At 41.7% G+C, this 17,599-nt stretch overlaps 1 protein-coding gene across 1 annotated transcript; it reads left to right on the top strand.

The window, feature by feature from the left end:
- The first annotated feature begins 5,763 nt into the window (after positions 1-5,763).
- On the top strand, positions 5,764-17,333 carry MRPL39 (mitochondrial ribosomal protein L39). The gene is made up of 10 exons (XM_005524163.3): positions 5,764-5,890; positions 7,266-7,472; positions 7,693-7,832; positions 8,476-8,575; positions 9,866-9,933; positions 11,159-11,271; positions 12,536-12,601; positions 15,316-15,469; positions 16,483-16,530; positions 17,200-17,333. Exons 1-10 carry the CDS (start codon positions 5,848-5,850, stop codon positions 17,281-17,283), a joined length of 1,023 nt encoding a protein of 340 aa, XP_005524220.2. The 5' UTR covers positions 5,764-5,847; the 3' UTR covers positions 17,284-17,333.
- The last annotated feature ends 266 nt before the right edge of the window (positions 17,334-17,599 follow it).

Raw genomic sequence — 17,599 nt, 5'->3', positions numbered from 1 at the left:
ATAAAAGAAATAGGAAAAAAAGTGTTCCTGTGCATAAGCATGCCTATCATTCTTTATATGGACCGTTAAGAACTTTCTGTTATTAGAACTTACATGGATCAGGCTTTGATTAAGAAGACACCTTTGAATATTTTTTTCCATATTTAATGAAGAAGAAATAGAAGTTTTCATATTTCTAAAAAAAATATATTATGTCTGAGGTGGTCAGAGATGCCATTTGAGATTTGGTGCCACAGCCTGTGCAAAAGATCTCTGTAAACATCTTTTTTCTAAGTGCATTAATTGTTGTCACATATATTTGCTCTAATAAATGCTGAATACAGTAGCACAAAGCTGTAAAGTGACCATTCTGATGTGATTCCAGGCATAGTTATGGGACAAGCTGATGGAAAACTATTTTGCAAAACTGCTAAAACAGATTTCATTTAATTTAGTTCAATTGCCAATATGCATATTTTATTATCTGTGTCACAAATATTTTTTCAAAAATCCATTGATTGATGTACTATGTATTTTTTGTGCAGCTTTGACTGCCAGTCTGCAGTACATTGAATCTATCAGTTTGAAAGCCTTGCCCTTTTGCATAATGAATAATCAGCAGCCATGTGTGTGTGGACAGGCTGGTATTTCCAATTTAAGGGACACTTTTTTGTTTTTCAGTTTTAGTTATCACCACACCTGTTTTTTTACAATGTCCTGAGGTATTGCTTTAATGGCTGTCCACTCCCCTGGTTACAGAAGGCCTCGTCTCCTTTTGACTTCTGTGGCATTTTATTATTTTTTACAGCTGCTTCATGTGAATTAACTTACATCTGGGGAAAAATTCTGATTTATCTGAGAGATTATCTGCTTGTTTTGTACCTTGAAACTAAAAACTGTGCGCAAGTATAGTTTTGAGAAAAGAACTAAAACATTTTAAGATATGGGTTTTTTTCTCCAAGCTGTCACAAATGGGTGTTTAAAGACAGAGTATGCCATGGGTTAGTTGTCTGGCTTTAATGCAATGGACTAGAGTACTGTGATAAACACTGTATCACTATTAGACTGTTAAAATATTTTATATATAATGGGACTGCCAAACTTGAACCGAGGCCATAAAATGTGAGGGTAGTACCAGTAAAGACAATACAAATTACTTGTTCTCAGTAGATTTTTTCAGTGAAACCCCCTACACCCCACCTTCATTTTCTGGAATGTTTTGTATGATTTTATCTTTGACTTGCAAAGTACAGAATCAATGTCTTTGTCTTTTTTTTCTTTTCAACTGAACTTGCAAGATTACTGCCACTGAGTAAGCAGCTCAGTAGCAATCAAAGGTACATTTCTATAAAAGATCCATCACACAGCATGGCATTGTAGGACACAATTCAACCTTAGCAACAGTGGACAATGCATTAGCCACAATGCTGTTGGTGGAGAATTCAGAATTATTTTGCCACAGTGTCCATAGCACTTTACTGCTCACTAGGTAAAAAAATGCCTGGATAGCAGAACCCAGAGAGTTCTGGTGAGTGGTGTTAAGTCCAGTTCGCAGCTGGTCAAAAGTGGTGTCCCCAGGGCTCAATATTGGGGACAACCCTGTTTCATACCTTTGTAATAATCTGGATGAGGGGAATGAGTGTACCCCCAGTCAGTTGCAGATAACACCAAGTTGGGTGGGAACGACAATCTGCCGGAGGACAGGAAGGGTCTGCAAGAGGGATCTGGACAGGCTAGATCAATTGGCTGAGGCCAGTGGTCTGAGGTTCAACCAGGTCAATTACCAGGTCCTACCCTTTGGTCACAAAAACCCCCTGCAGGACAGGCTAGGGCAGAGTGGCTGGAAAGCAGGAAAAGGACCTGGGGGTGCTGGTTACAGCAGCTGAACATGAGCCAGCACATGCCCAGAGAGATGGCCAAGAAAGCCAGTATCACCTGGCTTGTGTCAGAAAAAGTATGGCCAGCAGGACTGTCCCCTGCACTAAGCACTGGTGAGGCAACATTTCTAATCTTGTGTTCAGTTCTGGGCCCCTTAATTCAGGAAGGGCATTAATGGGATGTGTCCAGAAGGGCAACAAAGCTGGGGAAGGGTCTGCAGCTCAAGTCTGATGAGGGACGGCTGAGGAATTTGGAGATGTTTGGCCTGGAGAAAAGAAGGCTCAGAGATGTTACCATTCTCTACAACTACCTCACAGGATGGTGTAGCTAGGTTGGTCTCTACTCTCAAGTAACAGTGATAGGACAGGAGAAAATGGTCTTAAGTTGTGCCAGGGAGGTTCAAGCTGGATATTAGGAAAAATTTAATCACAGAACAGGTTGTAAATCATTGAAACAGGCTGCACAGGGAAGTGGTGGAAGTGTTCAGAAAATGAGTAGATGTGGTACACTCTGATATGGTTTAGTAGACATGGTGGTATTCAGTTAAAGATTGGACTTGATGGTCTTGGAGGTCTTTTCCAACTTTAATGATTCTATGATTCTATAATTCTATGGTGTTATGAAGAATACACCTCTTAAGATGTAGTTACATGTCATAGTTGGAGCAGACACAACACAAAGCAGATCCTTAAGAAACTTCTTCCAAGTTTTTTTTATTGTGCTCATACATAACATTTTTATACCCTTCTGACCCCATAGTGCATCCCATCTCATTGGCCATCATCACACCACCCCTCAAGTCCATTTGTGGAAGTAGTTTTGAGAAAGCATCCCCAAAAATCCAAAATACAGATAAATCCTGTTTTTCCATGGTGTTTTTCACAGCAAAGGTGTTTTTTGTTTTCTTCTACTTTTATATTCTTTCTCTTCTTCTCACAGACACACAGGAATCCTGCTGGCTTCTTCTTTCTGTCAACTCTTTAGTCTGACCTCCAGCCCGCTATGGGCCCTCTCCGCAGTTACACTGCATGTTGTCTTACAAGGCTGTTGCTGCTTCTGGCCATGCATTACGGCTCTCACTTAGCTTGTGCATGGAAATTAGTTTAAGAAATAATGTGAATCATGTGAATAAAACATTATCTCTCAGCAGTACTGATCCTGTAATTTGTATCACTTCAGTGACCTTGCATTCAGTGCCTTGTACAGTGTGCAGTATTAAGTAGGACTTTACTTCTGTTGTTTAGTACTCCCTCAGAGTGACAGAACAGGGTAGTTTCTGTCTCTCATTCTCTTAACATTCTGCATTTATCTACTTATATAATACTAATGTGTTTTTTTATACCCTACACTAGTAACCTTGTTTTGCTTATGTTTTTTTAACCATTTAAACCAAAATGATTGTCATGTGATCATTAACTGCATATGACTCCTTGAATTAATAGATGAAATGGTGTAGCTGAGCTGTAATTACACAAATATTAGCATCATTCTAAGTAACTTGTATTTAACTAATTTTAAAAATGAGGAAGCAGGATGATTTACTTTCTGAAATTCTTAACCTATCAAATTATCAAATAACATAACGAAGGGCACAAATAGTTACCATACTCACACTCCTGGTTTTCTGGATGAGAGCCCAGGTGAAGAGGGAAGCTAGTGCCAGGTACCAAACCAAGGGGATCCAGCTGTCCCACTGCTCCACAGATGTGCTTCCACAGTGGAAAATTCCATGTCTTTTATTTTTTTGATGCTGAGTTTAATGACATGCTTTAGCTCTTAATGATACTAATTCAGTGTAACTGTCTGAGACTGGGCTCATGATGCCCACTTATATCATTGCCAGCTGAGGGCTGCAATGAAGATCATCATCAGCTACATTGTAAAGCATCAAAATGAACTCTTGAGTTATTTCATAAATGTATTGTTTTAATGTGAACCATGTTTTTTCTATATGGGCAGCATATCTGAGGAGGAAAGACAGTTGGGAGGTGTGAGGGGTTAGCCTTGGCTGGACACCAAGTGCTCCCTGAAACCACTCTATCACTCCCCTCCTCAACTGGACATGGAAGAGAAAGAGTTAAAGGCTTGTGGGTTGAGAGATCACTCACAAATGACCACCATCAGCAAACCAGACCAAACTGAGGAAAGTTCATTTAATTTATTGACAAATCAGAATAGGGAAGTGAAAAATAAAAACAAGTCTTCCCTCATCTCTCCCTTCTTCCCTGGGTTCATCTTCTCTCCTGATTTCTCTACCTCCTCCCCTCCTCAGTGGCACAGGAAGATGGGGAATGAGGGCTGCCAGCCAGTTTGTCTCTGCTGCTTGCTCCTCATGAGGAGGACTCACACTTTTCCAGTCTGGGTAGTGGAACCTCTGCTCTTGGTGCCTGGAGCATGTTCTCCCTCTCCATCTGCACTGACCTTGGCATCTGCAGGGCTGTTCCTTTCATGCATTCTCAGTTCTTCCTTATCTGCTTACAATTGCTGCTAAAGAGTAACTTTTCCCCTTCTTAAATCTTTTATCCCTGAGCACTACTACTATGATGGTTTACCTTGGCCAACAGTGGGTCTGCCTTAGGTCCAGCTGGTATTGGCTCTGTTGGACACTGGATAAGCTTCTGGCAGCTTCTCACATCAAAATACTTGGGTGGTCCTCTGTAGCTCCCCCGCTCCACTTCCCAAAGCCTAGCCATGCAAACCTAGTGCAGGTGGGCAGTATTAGCAAAGGGGAGCAGGCAGCAAGTGGTGGTGGTACAACATTCTGGGATGGGGTTCCTGCCTAGAGTAATGCTCAGAACTACTCTCCAGGGCACTGGTCAGAGCCCCAAAACTGTCAAGAGCACACACAGTGTTTGGACAATGCTCTCAGAATCATAGAATCACAGAGTGGGTCAGGTGGGAAGGCACTACCTTGTCCAACCTCCCTGCTCAAGCAGGGTCATTCCAGAGCACATGGGACATGATTGTGTCCAGACGGTTGTGGAATATCTTCAGAGGGAGAGGCTCCAGAACTTCTCTGGGCAAACATGGTGTGTTTCCACAACCTCTGTCTTAGGCACATGGTGGTGGGATTCCTGGGGTTGTCCTGTGCAGGGCCAAAAGCTGGACTGCAATCACAGTCATAGATTCACAGAATGGTTTGGGTTGGAAAGGACCTTGAAGATCTTCCCATTTCAATCCCTTGCCATGGAGAGGGACACCATTCACTATACCAGGTTGCTCCAAGCCACATCCAATCTGGCTATGAACACTTCCAGGGATGAGGCATCCACAGCTCCTCTGAGCAGCCTGTACCAGGGCCTCACCACCCTCATAGGGAAGAATTTTTTCCTTATATCTAATTTAAACCTACTCTATTTCAACTGAGGCAGGCCATTTTTCCTTCTTCTGTCACTACAAGCTCTGGTAAATTGTGTTGCCTCTCTTTTCTGTAAGTCTCCTTCAGGTGCTGGAAGGTTGCAATTAGGACGCCCTAAGGCTTTCTCTTTTCCAAGCTGAACAGCCCCAGCTCTCTCACCATGTCTTTATAGAGGAGCTGTTCCATCCCTCTGGTCAGCTTGGTGTCTCCTCTGGCCCGGCTCCAGCAGCTCCCTGTCCTTGCTGTGCTGGGAGCCCAGGGCTGGATGCAACCCTGCAGGTGGGGTCTGAGCAGAGAGGGGCAGAGGGGCAGAATCCCCTCCCTGCCCTGCTGCCCACGGGGCTTTGGATGCAGCCCAGCACACGGGGGGTTTCTGGGCTTCCTGAGCACACGCCGGGGCATGTCCAGCCTCTCACCCACCAGGAGATCCTCCGATGATCATTGCGGGTCTCTGCCGATGCGGAATACAGTCTGTGACTCTGAGCTGCGCCGGGGCTGCGGAAGGAGCGGTGACCCGGGTGCCGGAAGACTCCTGCCGCCCGGCGGGGGCGCGCGGAGCGGCGGCGGAACCGCGCGGCTGCTGCCGGTGTTTCCGGCGGAGCCCAGCGAGGAGGCACCGTGGCCGTGAGAGAATGGCGGCGCCGTGGGCCGCCCGCGGGCTGTGGGCGGGAACCCGTGAGTGCGGGAGGGAGCCGGGAGTGCGGGAGGGAGCCGGGAATGCGGGAGGCAGCCGGGAGTGCGGGAGGGAGCCGGGAGTGCGGGAGGGAGCCGGGAGTGCGGGAGGGAGCCGGGAGTGCGGGAGGGAGCCGGGAATGCGGGAGGGAGCCGGGAGTGCGGGAGGGAGCCGGGAGTGCGGGGCCGGGCCCAGCTTGGGCTCGTGCTGCGGCGGTGCTTTCAGGGACTGAGATGTCTTTATTACGCCGCGGGGGAGTTGGCCTGTCTGAGGGAAGGGCCTTTGCAGCCATTAATCTTTGCATAGAACCACAGAGTAGTTGGCGTTGGAAGGGACTTCTGGAGATCATCCAGTCCAAGACCCCTCTGCCAGGGCAGCGTCACCACAAGCAGGTGACGCAGGAACTTGTCCAGGTGGATTTGGAATGTCTTCAGGGCAATTGACTCCACACCCTCCAAGGGCAGCTTATTCCAGTGCTCTGCCCCTCTCCATGGAAAGAAGTTCTTCTTCATGTTGAAGTGAAACTGCTTGTGTTTTAGTTTGTGGCCATTGCTTCTCATCGTGTTACTGGTCACCACTGAAAGGAGTCTGCCTCCAATCTCTCGGCACCTGCCTTTGAGATATTTATATGCATTAATGAGATTCCCTCTCAGTCTTCTCTCCAAATTAAACAGGCCCAGCTCCTGCAGTCTCTCATCATAAGAGAGATGCTCAAGACCCCTCATTATCTTTTTGACCCCTTTTGTTGGCTCAGAGTCTCCTGTTGTGACTTTGTGCAGGTAGTACAGGGGCCTAGCATGGTCACTTGCTGGAGCTGCAGAAGTGTAGTTTACAATTTACCTTGTAAATATTGAGACAGACAGGTGAGTAATCAGTAGCGTTGTAGAAACCAACACCTTATAAAGAGGCTTTGAAAACTCAGAATGGGTCACAGAGTGGTTGAGGTTGGAAGGGACCACAGTGGGCCATCTGGTCCAGCCTCTCTGCTCACGATCATCCCAGAGCACATGGCACAGGATTGCATCCAGATGGTTCTGAAATATCTCTGGTTAGGGAGACTCCACACCCTTACTGGCAATCTATTCCAGTGCTTGGTCACTGTACAGGAAAGTTCTTCCTCATGTTCATGTGGAACTTCCTGTGCATCTGTTTCTTGTCCTATTGCTGGGCACCACTGAGCAGAGCTTGGTCCATGCTCTGACCCTTCCCTGCAGACACTGTCAGACATTGATGAGTTCTCCTCTCACTCATCTCTTTTCGAGGCTGAACAGGCCCAGTTCCCTGAGCCTTTCCTCATACGAGTGTTGCTTTGCTGGACCCACCCCAAGATTGCTTACTCCAGGATTATTGCTTACTCAGTATCTCTCCTGTCACCAGGGTACATCTCCACACCAGCTTTCTCTCATCTGAGACCTGATGAAGTGATTCGGATGCGTAGTGAGCTCTTCACCAAAGAAAAAGAGAGACAATTGTCTCTTCACCCACGGATTGAGAAAATTGAAGTGAAATACACTGGGAAGTTGCAGCCTGGCAGTACGTTTGTCATGAACAAGGCTCTGTCTACACCATACAACTGTGCCATGCGTAAGTGGATGGACTTCTGAACTAGCCCCTCGTGGTGAATATTGTGCTGCCAATTGAAAAAGAAACAGTTATTTTTTGGAGGCTTTTTTCACAGTTCATCCTTCCAAGTCACTTACAAATACGAAATTTGCAGTTGTTAGAAGTGCAGCAATTTGAACTGCTGATCCTGGGAAATGTGGTTAATAACTAATATTTAAGGGTTTTTTTTTACTTTCTTTAGATTTAAGTGAATGGCATTGCAAGAACTCTGTTCTGGCTTTAGTGGATGGCGAAATCTGGGACATGTACAGACCCCTGACCAAATCATGTGAAATTCAGTTCCTTACCTTCAAAGATGAAGATCCAGAGGAAGTAAACAAGGTAAGTTATTATCTTGTTCCACTGTAGGTGACCCTGGCTCTCTCTACCTTATCTCATTGCAGGTGGCCCTGATTATGACCACTTGATTCTGTGTGCACCTTTCAGTTCCATGCCTGTCTGCTTTCTGAGCTTTGTTGTCATTAAAGCTCAGACTTTTTTAATGTCTTTTTAATGGTGCATCGTGGCTATCATTAGCTGGACCAGTGTGTGGACTAGGTGAATTATTTGCTTCCCTTTCAGTTGTTGCATTATTCTATGATTTCAGATTTAAGTATCTCCAGAGTTATGTCTGGCTTACATGCTAAATGCGGTTTTGATTTTTATTTGATTCTGTTTGGAGAATCATCTCCAAATAGAAGTTTAAATACTAAAGAAAGTAATCATAGCATCATGGAAAAGCTTGGGTTGGAGGAGACATTAGAAGCTCATCCAGTTCCACCCCCTGCCATGGGCAGGGATACCTTCCACTAGACCAGGTTGCTCATAGCCCTGTCCAGCCTGGCCTTGAACACTTCCAGGGGTGGAGTGCCTGGGTTGACAGCTAGGTTTGTGCGTCATCCAGTTAAGTTTTGTGTTTTTTTTGGTTTTTTTTTTAATATTAGCTTCTAGGCAGTAAATCCATGTTCTGAAATTCTCTTTGCAGGCATATTGGCGTTCCTGTGCCATGATCATGGCATGTGTGCTAAAGCGAGCATTCAAGAATGAATATGCAGTCAACCTAGTTAAAGCTCCAGAAGTGCCAGGTGAAAAAAGAGTTTTATATTGATTGTTTTGTATTATTGATTGTTTTATATTGATTGTTTTGCTGCTTCTCAAGTGAGTGTTTAATAACCAAACTTAGAAAAAAAATCAGAGGCTCTTTTAGCAGTGATTGATGGTACTTAGCATAAATATGTGTATTACATGCTGTTGTAGTTGCCTTTAATTAATAACAACCCAACTAAAAACGATTTTGTTATCAATGTTCAGAAAACTGGTCCGTGTGGCCACTGGGTTTCAGACCACTTAGGATTCCATAGCTGAAATTAGTAACTAAACCTCTGTATTGTGAAGTGATGTGAGCAAGGTTTCTAGATGTGATGTGACATGTTTCTGTGGAGTTTGCTCTAATAACTGCATAACCTTGTCTAGCACTTGAGTTACTAAAAATGACAATGTCTACACTAAATTGGAAGATTATTGAGGTACAAACAAGCTTGAGGTACAAACTTCTGCTCATCTGTGATCTGATTTAAGATTTAGAAAAGTGGGAAAATGCACAGGAGGTTGTTTCAATAACAAAACCTGTGTAATTGTGCATTTAATATATGAGAAGGTTGGTTGCTGGTCATGTGAAGTGGTATAACTGATTCTCTCTTTAGCAATTGTAGCACTTGTTGTGATTGATAAGTTTCAGTTCTAGCAGAATTTGGAATAATCTTGAATATACTCAGCTATGCCATTATACTGCATGTATAGAAACAGTATGATCTTACTGAGTTCCTAGATTTGATTTCTAAATAGCCATAGCTCTATATACACAAGAGTGTTCCAACAACTGTCAGAGAAACTTGTGTTGCCTTTACCAGAAATTTGTGCCATGCTTGTGTCATGGATAAACAGCTCTAATATTGTCTGATTTCTCTATGCAAGAAATTCCTCTTTATAATTTAATAGCACACATTTATTGTATGAAGCGTACAATGGAAAAACAATGAAATATTTTTAAGGTGAGTGTTTTTTTTTTCTGCAGTGTTAGATGCAGTTTTATGAAGCAATGTATTTTTTCCTCTCTTTTGGCATTCTGTTATACTGACATTGCATTAAAATGCCTTTCAAATTACTTTCTCATTCAGTGAAACAAAATTAAAACAACACAAGTTCAATCTGCCATTTCATAGCATAATCTGAGCTGAAAAGTTTGGTTTTATGATGAATTTCTAGAGATAATTCTGTTTTTCTTCTCATTCATTTTGTTGTAAGAATATAGTATGAATATGAAATACAAACTTTGTTACAAACATGAATATTTTTTCTTTGTGTTGGAATTGCAGTAATCTCTGGAGCTTTCTGTTATGATGTAGTTCTGGACAATAAACTGAATGACTGGAAACCAACAAACGTAAGCACTTTTCAAATGTAAACCCAAAAGGTTCTATAGCTTGTTTCCTTGTCCAGTTGCTCTTTTTTAATAGACAGAGATTTTTTCCCCCTTTTTGTTAATGCACATTAGGAGTAGTCTTTGGGAGCTCATCTCTGCATTTACCACACACTGGTGCTATGGCAGAGTGCTCTCAGATTTCCTTTCAGACAAAAATAAACCTTGTGCTGTCTTCCACATGCTTCAGGCTTTAGGTCTGTGGAGCGAGAAAATTCTAGTCTGAAGTACGAGTTCAGAAACAGTTGATGGGCCTTCGGGACCTCAGTGCCATTTTTGTTACTGTACAGATCTGTTCCTCCTCAGCTGCTCTTGCCTGGTAATGTAGGTGCAGCCATAGTCTTTGTGTGAGTAGAGCCTCTGAAAATTAAAGTGTGTATAAGGCATACTTTCTGGTGGTTTGCAGCAGAATCAGTTTGTTGTTGAATCAAATCTGTGAGCACATTCAGCTGCAGCTCTCCTTGATAGCTTGCTTATATTTCATTCTCTGCAGTAAATCTAATGATTTGAATACTCTAAATGTCAGAAACATTTGTGATCACAAGTGTTTTGCCACTCTGGTACCCATTCTTGTTCTTGTGCCCAAAAACCATCAGAGGTGTGTATGGCTAGCAAAGCAATATTGGTACAATGCAGAATTCTTCTTCAATATGATCTTGCACCTGAAGTTATTTAGTTAGAAATATTTTCTACTTGACATTTTAAATGTAATTTCACCTCATAACAATTTATTTTTTATGAGTAAATCTGAATTACGCAGACCCTCAGATTCTTGTCCAAGGTGACCAATTTTTATTTATTAAATATTCAGTACCTTTTTTCGCTTTGATCTATCACAATAGATCTTATTTGTAAGTGAAAACACCACTCTGGGAAACGAGATATATAGATGAGTATTTTACAGTAGCAAGACTGTGTATTTAGTGCCATGTCAGAAATACCTGGGCATATGTTAATTAATATATATTCTTTCCAATTGAAAAATGCCTATTGGGCATTGAATCTGTCCATTAAAACAGTGAAGATCTGTAGTGCTCTTACGATAATAGTAAGATACTCCTACAGTAAAATTGCTGTATTTAGGGTTTATAGTAGATGATCTTTGATGTTTTGACTAATATTTAGTGTTTGCTTATCTATTCACTACATCTGTGAAAAGGTGGTTACAGTTTTTATGTCCTTTTTCTAGGACAACTTCCGTTCTCTTACAAGGGATGCCAAAAAGCTAATCCATCAAGACCTGCCCTTTGAAACACTGCATGTTGAAGCAAAAGTAGCACGTGAAATGTTTCAGCATAATATGTGAGTGTCTGAATTTTCCTTTCTTTCTAAGAGGCAATCAAATTACTGCTTGGTTTTATAAATCTAAAGTAAGATGTGACAGGTGAAGTAAGAAGGTACTTCTCCCACTGCTCTGAATGAGACTGCCTCCATTCTCTTTCTACCAACTTACACCAGCTAACTTAGTTCTTACTGTTCTCTCCAGAGGCCAACACCAGGGACCTTTACTGGATGTCGTTTTGTGACAAGCTGAAAGACTGAGACTTCTTTTGTTCACTAGCAAGCTTCAAGATTCCACTACTATTAAATTGAAGCTCTGGTGGTTAGCCTTGACATGGTAGCCTTTGCTGAAAGGCTTCCATATTTAAAGAAATGTACCTTTTTCATGTCCTGGTATCTTCAAATGGAGATTTGGTGAAATGCAGTTTTTGAACTCTTCATGGGGAAAACGGGTAAAATTGTTGCATCAGCCAGAGCTTATCGGGCTCTATCACTTCGGCCCGCTCCAGGAGTGGGTCACACCCCAGGAGCAGGATGACCCGAGGTGTGACTAGAGCACTTGCTGTTGAGGGCTACACATTGCATAAAATCAGTTTATGTGGTCTATTGGTGTCTTCTAGTCTTACAGGTTACCTGAAAAACTCTTATTTGTAGTAGTAGGTCCGTTGTTTTTCTGAATAAAACTCTGGTGTGGGAGCAAGGCCCTCATATAAAATATGCACAGAATAGACTGGAATAAATGTTTCAATAGGAAGGGACCTACAACAACCACCTAGTTCAGCTGCCTGACTGATGGGGGGCTGACAAGTTACAGCAATTTATTAAAGGCATTGCCCAGGTGCCTCTTAACCAGTGACAGACTTGGGGCGTCAACCACCTCTCTGAGAAGCCTGTTCAGTGTTCGAACACCATCTCCTAAGGAAATGCTTCCTAGTGTCCAGTCTGAATTACCTCCCAGCACAGCACTGGGCCATTCCCAAACATCCTGTCTCAGGATCCCATCCTGATAGTGCCTGATGATTGCATTATTTTTAAAGTGCCTTTCAGCAGTGCTTAGTAAAGTCTTTGTAATTTTTCCATGAACTGAGTTAACTAACAGGTCTATTAATGAAGCATATCAATATGTGTTGTCATTAGGAATTTAAACCAGTCTCAAAGCTCACATAAATACAAGCATGATTTTTTTAGGAATTTTAAATGAATTAAATTAATTTCTGAAGTGTTCTTATAAGAACTAGGTATTAGAGGTGAAGATTTTTAAAAAAATATTCTTTTTCTTGTCCAGATACAAAATGGAGATGATAGAAAGAAAAGCTTCTCAGAATATGGGAGGAATTGTACAGTTACATAGGTAAGCAAAACTGAACTCCCATTCTGTAATGATTCACTAGAACATTTGAGTATTTTACAAGTACTTTCTGCAAGGGAGAAGAGAAAATTACTTGTGATGGTTTTAAATTTAAAGATTATTTGTATTCATTACTGTCTGTGGTCTGTCTTAAGTTGCTTGGGGTGGTTTGTTTGCTTAGTTATTTTAATACAAACATTATTTTGTGATACTACATTTCTATTTCTTGTTATGTTAAGGGTGGTAAGTGCCAAAGAAGTCTTACTGCTTTCAGTGGTTTCACATGAAAACTAAATAAATCTCTTAGGTTGACAGGCTAAATAAAATACAAACCAATTACTGGTTTGAAATTAAGAGTTAGCATTGTATAATGAATTTTTCTTTCAAAGTTGTCAAGATCTTCCTAACTTGCAAGCTACTGCTCCCTAGTGGTGGAGATGAGAATAGAACAGCATCCTGGGGATACAGCCTAAGTGTGGTGGTTTTATCTCGAGCTAAAATCGCCAGAGTACTTACTCATTTATCTTGCTGTGAGATACAGATTAGGAGAAGGGCAAAACAGGCTTAAAACTTAAAAGTAACAGAGAAAGCTTATTAATAGAACTATAAGAATAAGAAACCAGAATAAAACTTCCAGAAACCTTTCCTCCCCTCCACCCAACCTTTTTATTTTTTCAACTGACAGCACAGAGACAAAACCTGAGATGTTAAAGCAGTACTAACTATACAAGTCTTTTCATCAGTCTTTGTAGAGAGAGGAATTTTCTCTTGTCATTCCATGGAGAGAGAGTTCTCTACAAGAAAAAGAGTTTTCTCATGGTGTTTCATTTCCATGCCTGGCAGCCGCCCAGAAAAAAACTCTGCCATCATATTTTCCTCTCATTTTTACACCACTCTGAGGTGTATCCATGGGCCATGAACTCATGGGGTATTATTTTAAGGATGAGTTATTCAAATGCAAAGGTTCTCTTCATCTGTCTCTGTGATCATCTCTGGGAACAGGTTTTCTCCTTTTCTCCCTGGGGGCAAAGGGTCTTCATCAACTCTCACTTCTTTCTCTGTTCAAGCATTTCATGGGATCACAACTACTCCACTATCTGCTTACCTTCATCAAGGGATACCTTTGCTCAGGTCTACAGTTTGAATAATTCATTCCCCCCAGTACTCTTTAATGAATTAATGAAGTTTTTCAGAACATTATTGTCTATTTCCACGGCTCTACCAAAAGAATATTTCAGCTTATTAAAGCATCTCTTCATTCTCCTTCTACCTGAGGCTTGACTCCTTTTACTGACCTTGATGTTTCATGTTGCCTCTTTACATGTTGATTGCTCTTGCTTTCCTCTTTCTGTAGAGGGGATTAAATCTGCAGGTCTCATCTGTGTAGTGAAAGGGTTAAGTCTTGTGGATGGTCCCATGATCTCTGCCAGGGATGTTTGCGATGGAGGATTTTTGGTGGCTGTGCTGGGAGAGGGTGGCTAGGATCTCAGTAGCCAGGCTAGCAGTCAGAGGCAGCACTCTGTGGGCCGATGGCTTCCCCTCCCCTTACTCGGCAGTCTCTGGTGAAACTCAGCAGTGGCAGAAATTTCAGCTGATCCAGGGACCAGCCTGGCCCGGCCGCACCACTGTACAGGGCTCAGCGGGCTTCCTGAGGGGTTCAGCCCCTCTGGGAAGGGGCTCCTGCCACCCCACAGTCTCCATCCCCCTCCTAGGAGCTGCTGGGCTCTGGCCCAGCCCTCCCCCAGGCCACAAAGGCCGTGGGGGAGTGGGTCAGCCGCACCAGAGTTCTGTTACCTTTCAAGGCTGGAAAGAAATAGAGCCAGAGTTTCTGGGCTTGAGTTTTTAAAAGGTGGCATTCACAAAGGTGATCTTATTTTTCAGTGGTTTAAAATGCTGTCAGTTCTTAAAACTGGCTAGCTATTGGCCTGATCTCAAGCAGAGAAGAAACTCCCAGCAGCCTCTCTCCGAGTCATCACTTCCATGGGCATTTTCCACTTTTTTTTCCTAAATGCCAAACCACCACAATAAGATACAGAGTTTTTAGCCTGGAGGCAGGAAGCTTGTATTGAGTCTCAGGCAATTCTCTGTCTTAGGCTATTGCAGGATATTCAGTTTTGCAGATGTCTGAAGAGTTCTTAATTTTTGTGGTGCACATGTATCTAAAGGAACAGATGTCTTTGCAGTGGTGGTCCTTGAAATTTTAGAACAATGTTGGGTCATTCTTCTTCCCACTCTGATTTGCTCAATAAAGGGGAAAATGGCCTTACCTATTGCTTTCTTGGAGAGGTTCATTCTCAGTATTTCTTTGCCATCTCTCTTTTCTTAATTGATTTGCAGTTTTCAAAGAACTGGAAAGGGAAATAACTGCACATAGTAAACACAGTACTGTGGCAGTCTTGGAGACAAATCTTTTCTTGGTGAATGAGAGTTAACTCAGTTTTAGAGCCAACATGGCATCAAAGATTTTCTAAACCTAAGATACTTTCTAGACTTGAGATTTAAATGTCCTAAGTTCATTTGAGGAAATTGTGTGACCTGTACTTTTGGTTTAGGAAACTTAAAAATGCTGAGCTGGAGATTTGTTTATATATGGTATGTAATTTGTGTGAATTTTCTTTCTGTTAACTGTAATTTCCTAATTAAAAATAAAACCTAATCTCCTTGCATTTCACTCCAAATATTTGGCATATAAGCTGGGTTTTTTTTCATCTCCCCAGGTTTGGTGACTTTGTAGATGTTAGTGAAGGTCCTCATATTCCAAGGACAAGTTTCTGTTTCCAGTATGAGATAACAGCAGCCCATAATCTTCAGACTGACCAGTCTGAATTAATAAGGAGATTCCAGGGTGTGTCCTTGCCAGTCCATTTGAAGGTAAATAATCCATTTTGCACAGGTTTTCCTTCTTTAAGGTAGAGCATTTTGCCTGGGTTTCCATCTTTGTTAGATGTTGTGTTGGTAGCTAAACGGAATTCAGAGTTGAGAGCCGTAGAAAGTGGGGGGGGCCCTGATAATGACTCTGTTGGATATTTGGGGTTCATTTTCCTGAAACTGTTGTGGATGTGCAGTAAGAACTAGAAAAGTTTGCATGAGAGGCCTCATGATTTTGTTTTTCCATATGGAAAGTGTTTTGGTTGTGTAATTTCTGCGAGGATATTTCATTCTGCTTGCCTAAGTTGTGCATGCTAGTCTTCTGATATCAAGGCTACTGACAGTGCTTAAAAGATCAGAATTTTGTATTTATACTCATGATAAATATACCATTCAAAGAATTTCATGACACCAAAGTAAAATGTAGCAACAACAACTAAAAGTCCTAGCTCTAATGAATCTTAAACGTTTTGCAGGACTCAATATGGAGGCAGGAGTCTTTATTCCCATTCCTGTTGACTTACATGATTTTGAGCTTGTGGTCTAGCACATGTGTTATTATCTTAGTTGGAGATGTTTTCAAGGGCTCCTCAGCTCACCTCTGTGTTCCCATCCTAAGCATAATTCCCATTTTTTGCCAATTAACTCCTCAAGGATTCCATACACTGGATCAATCATAGAACCATGGAATGGTTTGGGTTAGAAGGGACCTTAAAATTCATGCAGTACCAATTCCCTTTCCATGGGCAGGGGCATGTTCCATTGGACCAGGTTGCTCAGTGCTTCATCCAACCTGGCCATGAGCACTTCCAGGGATAGGGCATGTGATGGGTAGACATTTATTCAAGTCCCCCATGTAAATATGGGCAGATTGGACATCAAAATTGTAAATTGTGGCATTTGAACTGGGCATTTTTGTGGTTTTGCGCCATTATTTCTATACATTTGTCAGAATCTATTCTGTAATAAGAGTATTTTTTACCTCTGTTAACATCATTTACTGACATTTCATGCAGGCTCACCACACTGTATGGCACAAACTGCTGGAAAGATCAAAGAGGCTGGTAAGTCTCACTTGTGGTGAACTACAGGTTACCAAATACAAGGGTATACTCTGATAGAGGACAATTTGAATGATCAGAGGTAGGTAACATACTCAAGAACATATCTTTAGGAATGGAAATATTCACAGGTGAATGGAAATCAGAAATCTAACTGCTTGTTCATTAGAGGACATGGTAGCATTGTTTCTGAGGTCTGTTATTAAAATGCACTGTGCCATTTAAAAAAACATATACTAGTTGATTGATATGATTTGTCCAATTTAAAATATTTTAAGGTAAATGGAACTATAAGATACTATAACCCACATATTACCAAATAACCACTATCAAGACATGTATAAACATAGGAAGTCTTTTTAAGAATTAAAGAGCAGCTGTTTTAGAGCCTTCCAATCAATAATTTTACTTACTTGTTTGGGAAGGGACAGAAAAAAGAAGTACTTCATGTCTTCTGAAACTTATTAGCCAAGGATATATTCTGAGCCTGCCCATGGCATCTTCCCTGAACTTAGTTTGAATATTCTTGTCCTTCAGGTTCATTTTGGAGAAGATAGTAGACTTTGTAGGTTGTCCTTTCTTGTTACAGTGACAGTGTGAGGCAAGGATTTTCAGGATCAAGGAGAATGAAGTAATTTTTAAAAATATAACAAAATTGATATCTTTCTGCAGGTCACTGAAGAAGATTTGGAAGCAGCAGCACAGTGTCTTGAGGCAAAAGATGGAACTGAAGAGGGAAAAACTGTATCAATTTAAATTAAGTTGAACCTCTGAATGTACATAATAAAATGTGTATTTTTACATTATTTGTTTGTGCCTCATACAAAAATGTCTTGGGTAATTAATTTAAATTCTGTGACCTAAATCACAGATAAGTATAGATACAGGTATACATGAGATGTTTCAGTCCACTTTGAAGATTTCCTTAGAGAAAAAAGGGGTGGGAGGAGGGAAGGTAATTCTTTATCTGCTATAGCTTGAAAGTTGTCCCTGTCCTTACCTTGACAACAGTAATTGCATGTGTCCATCCTTACGTTGTTGTCTACTGCAACTGAAAATTGAGACAAATAGT

The sequence above is a fragment of the Pseudopodoces humilis genome, chromosome 2 (genome assembly GCF_049639895.1).
Source record: "Pseudopodoces humilis isolate 2021_Gansu_Grassland_sample_001 chromosome 2, ASM4963989v1, whole genome shotgun sequence".
Taxonomy (NCBI): domain Eukaryota; kingdom Metazoa; phylum Chordata; class Aves; order Passeriformes; family Paridae; genus Pseudopodoces; species Pseudopodoces humilis.
The sequence above is the reverse complement of the archived record's forward strand: the minus strand, read 5'-3'. Positions and strand labels throughout refer to the sequence as shown.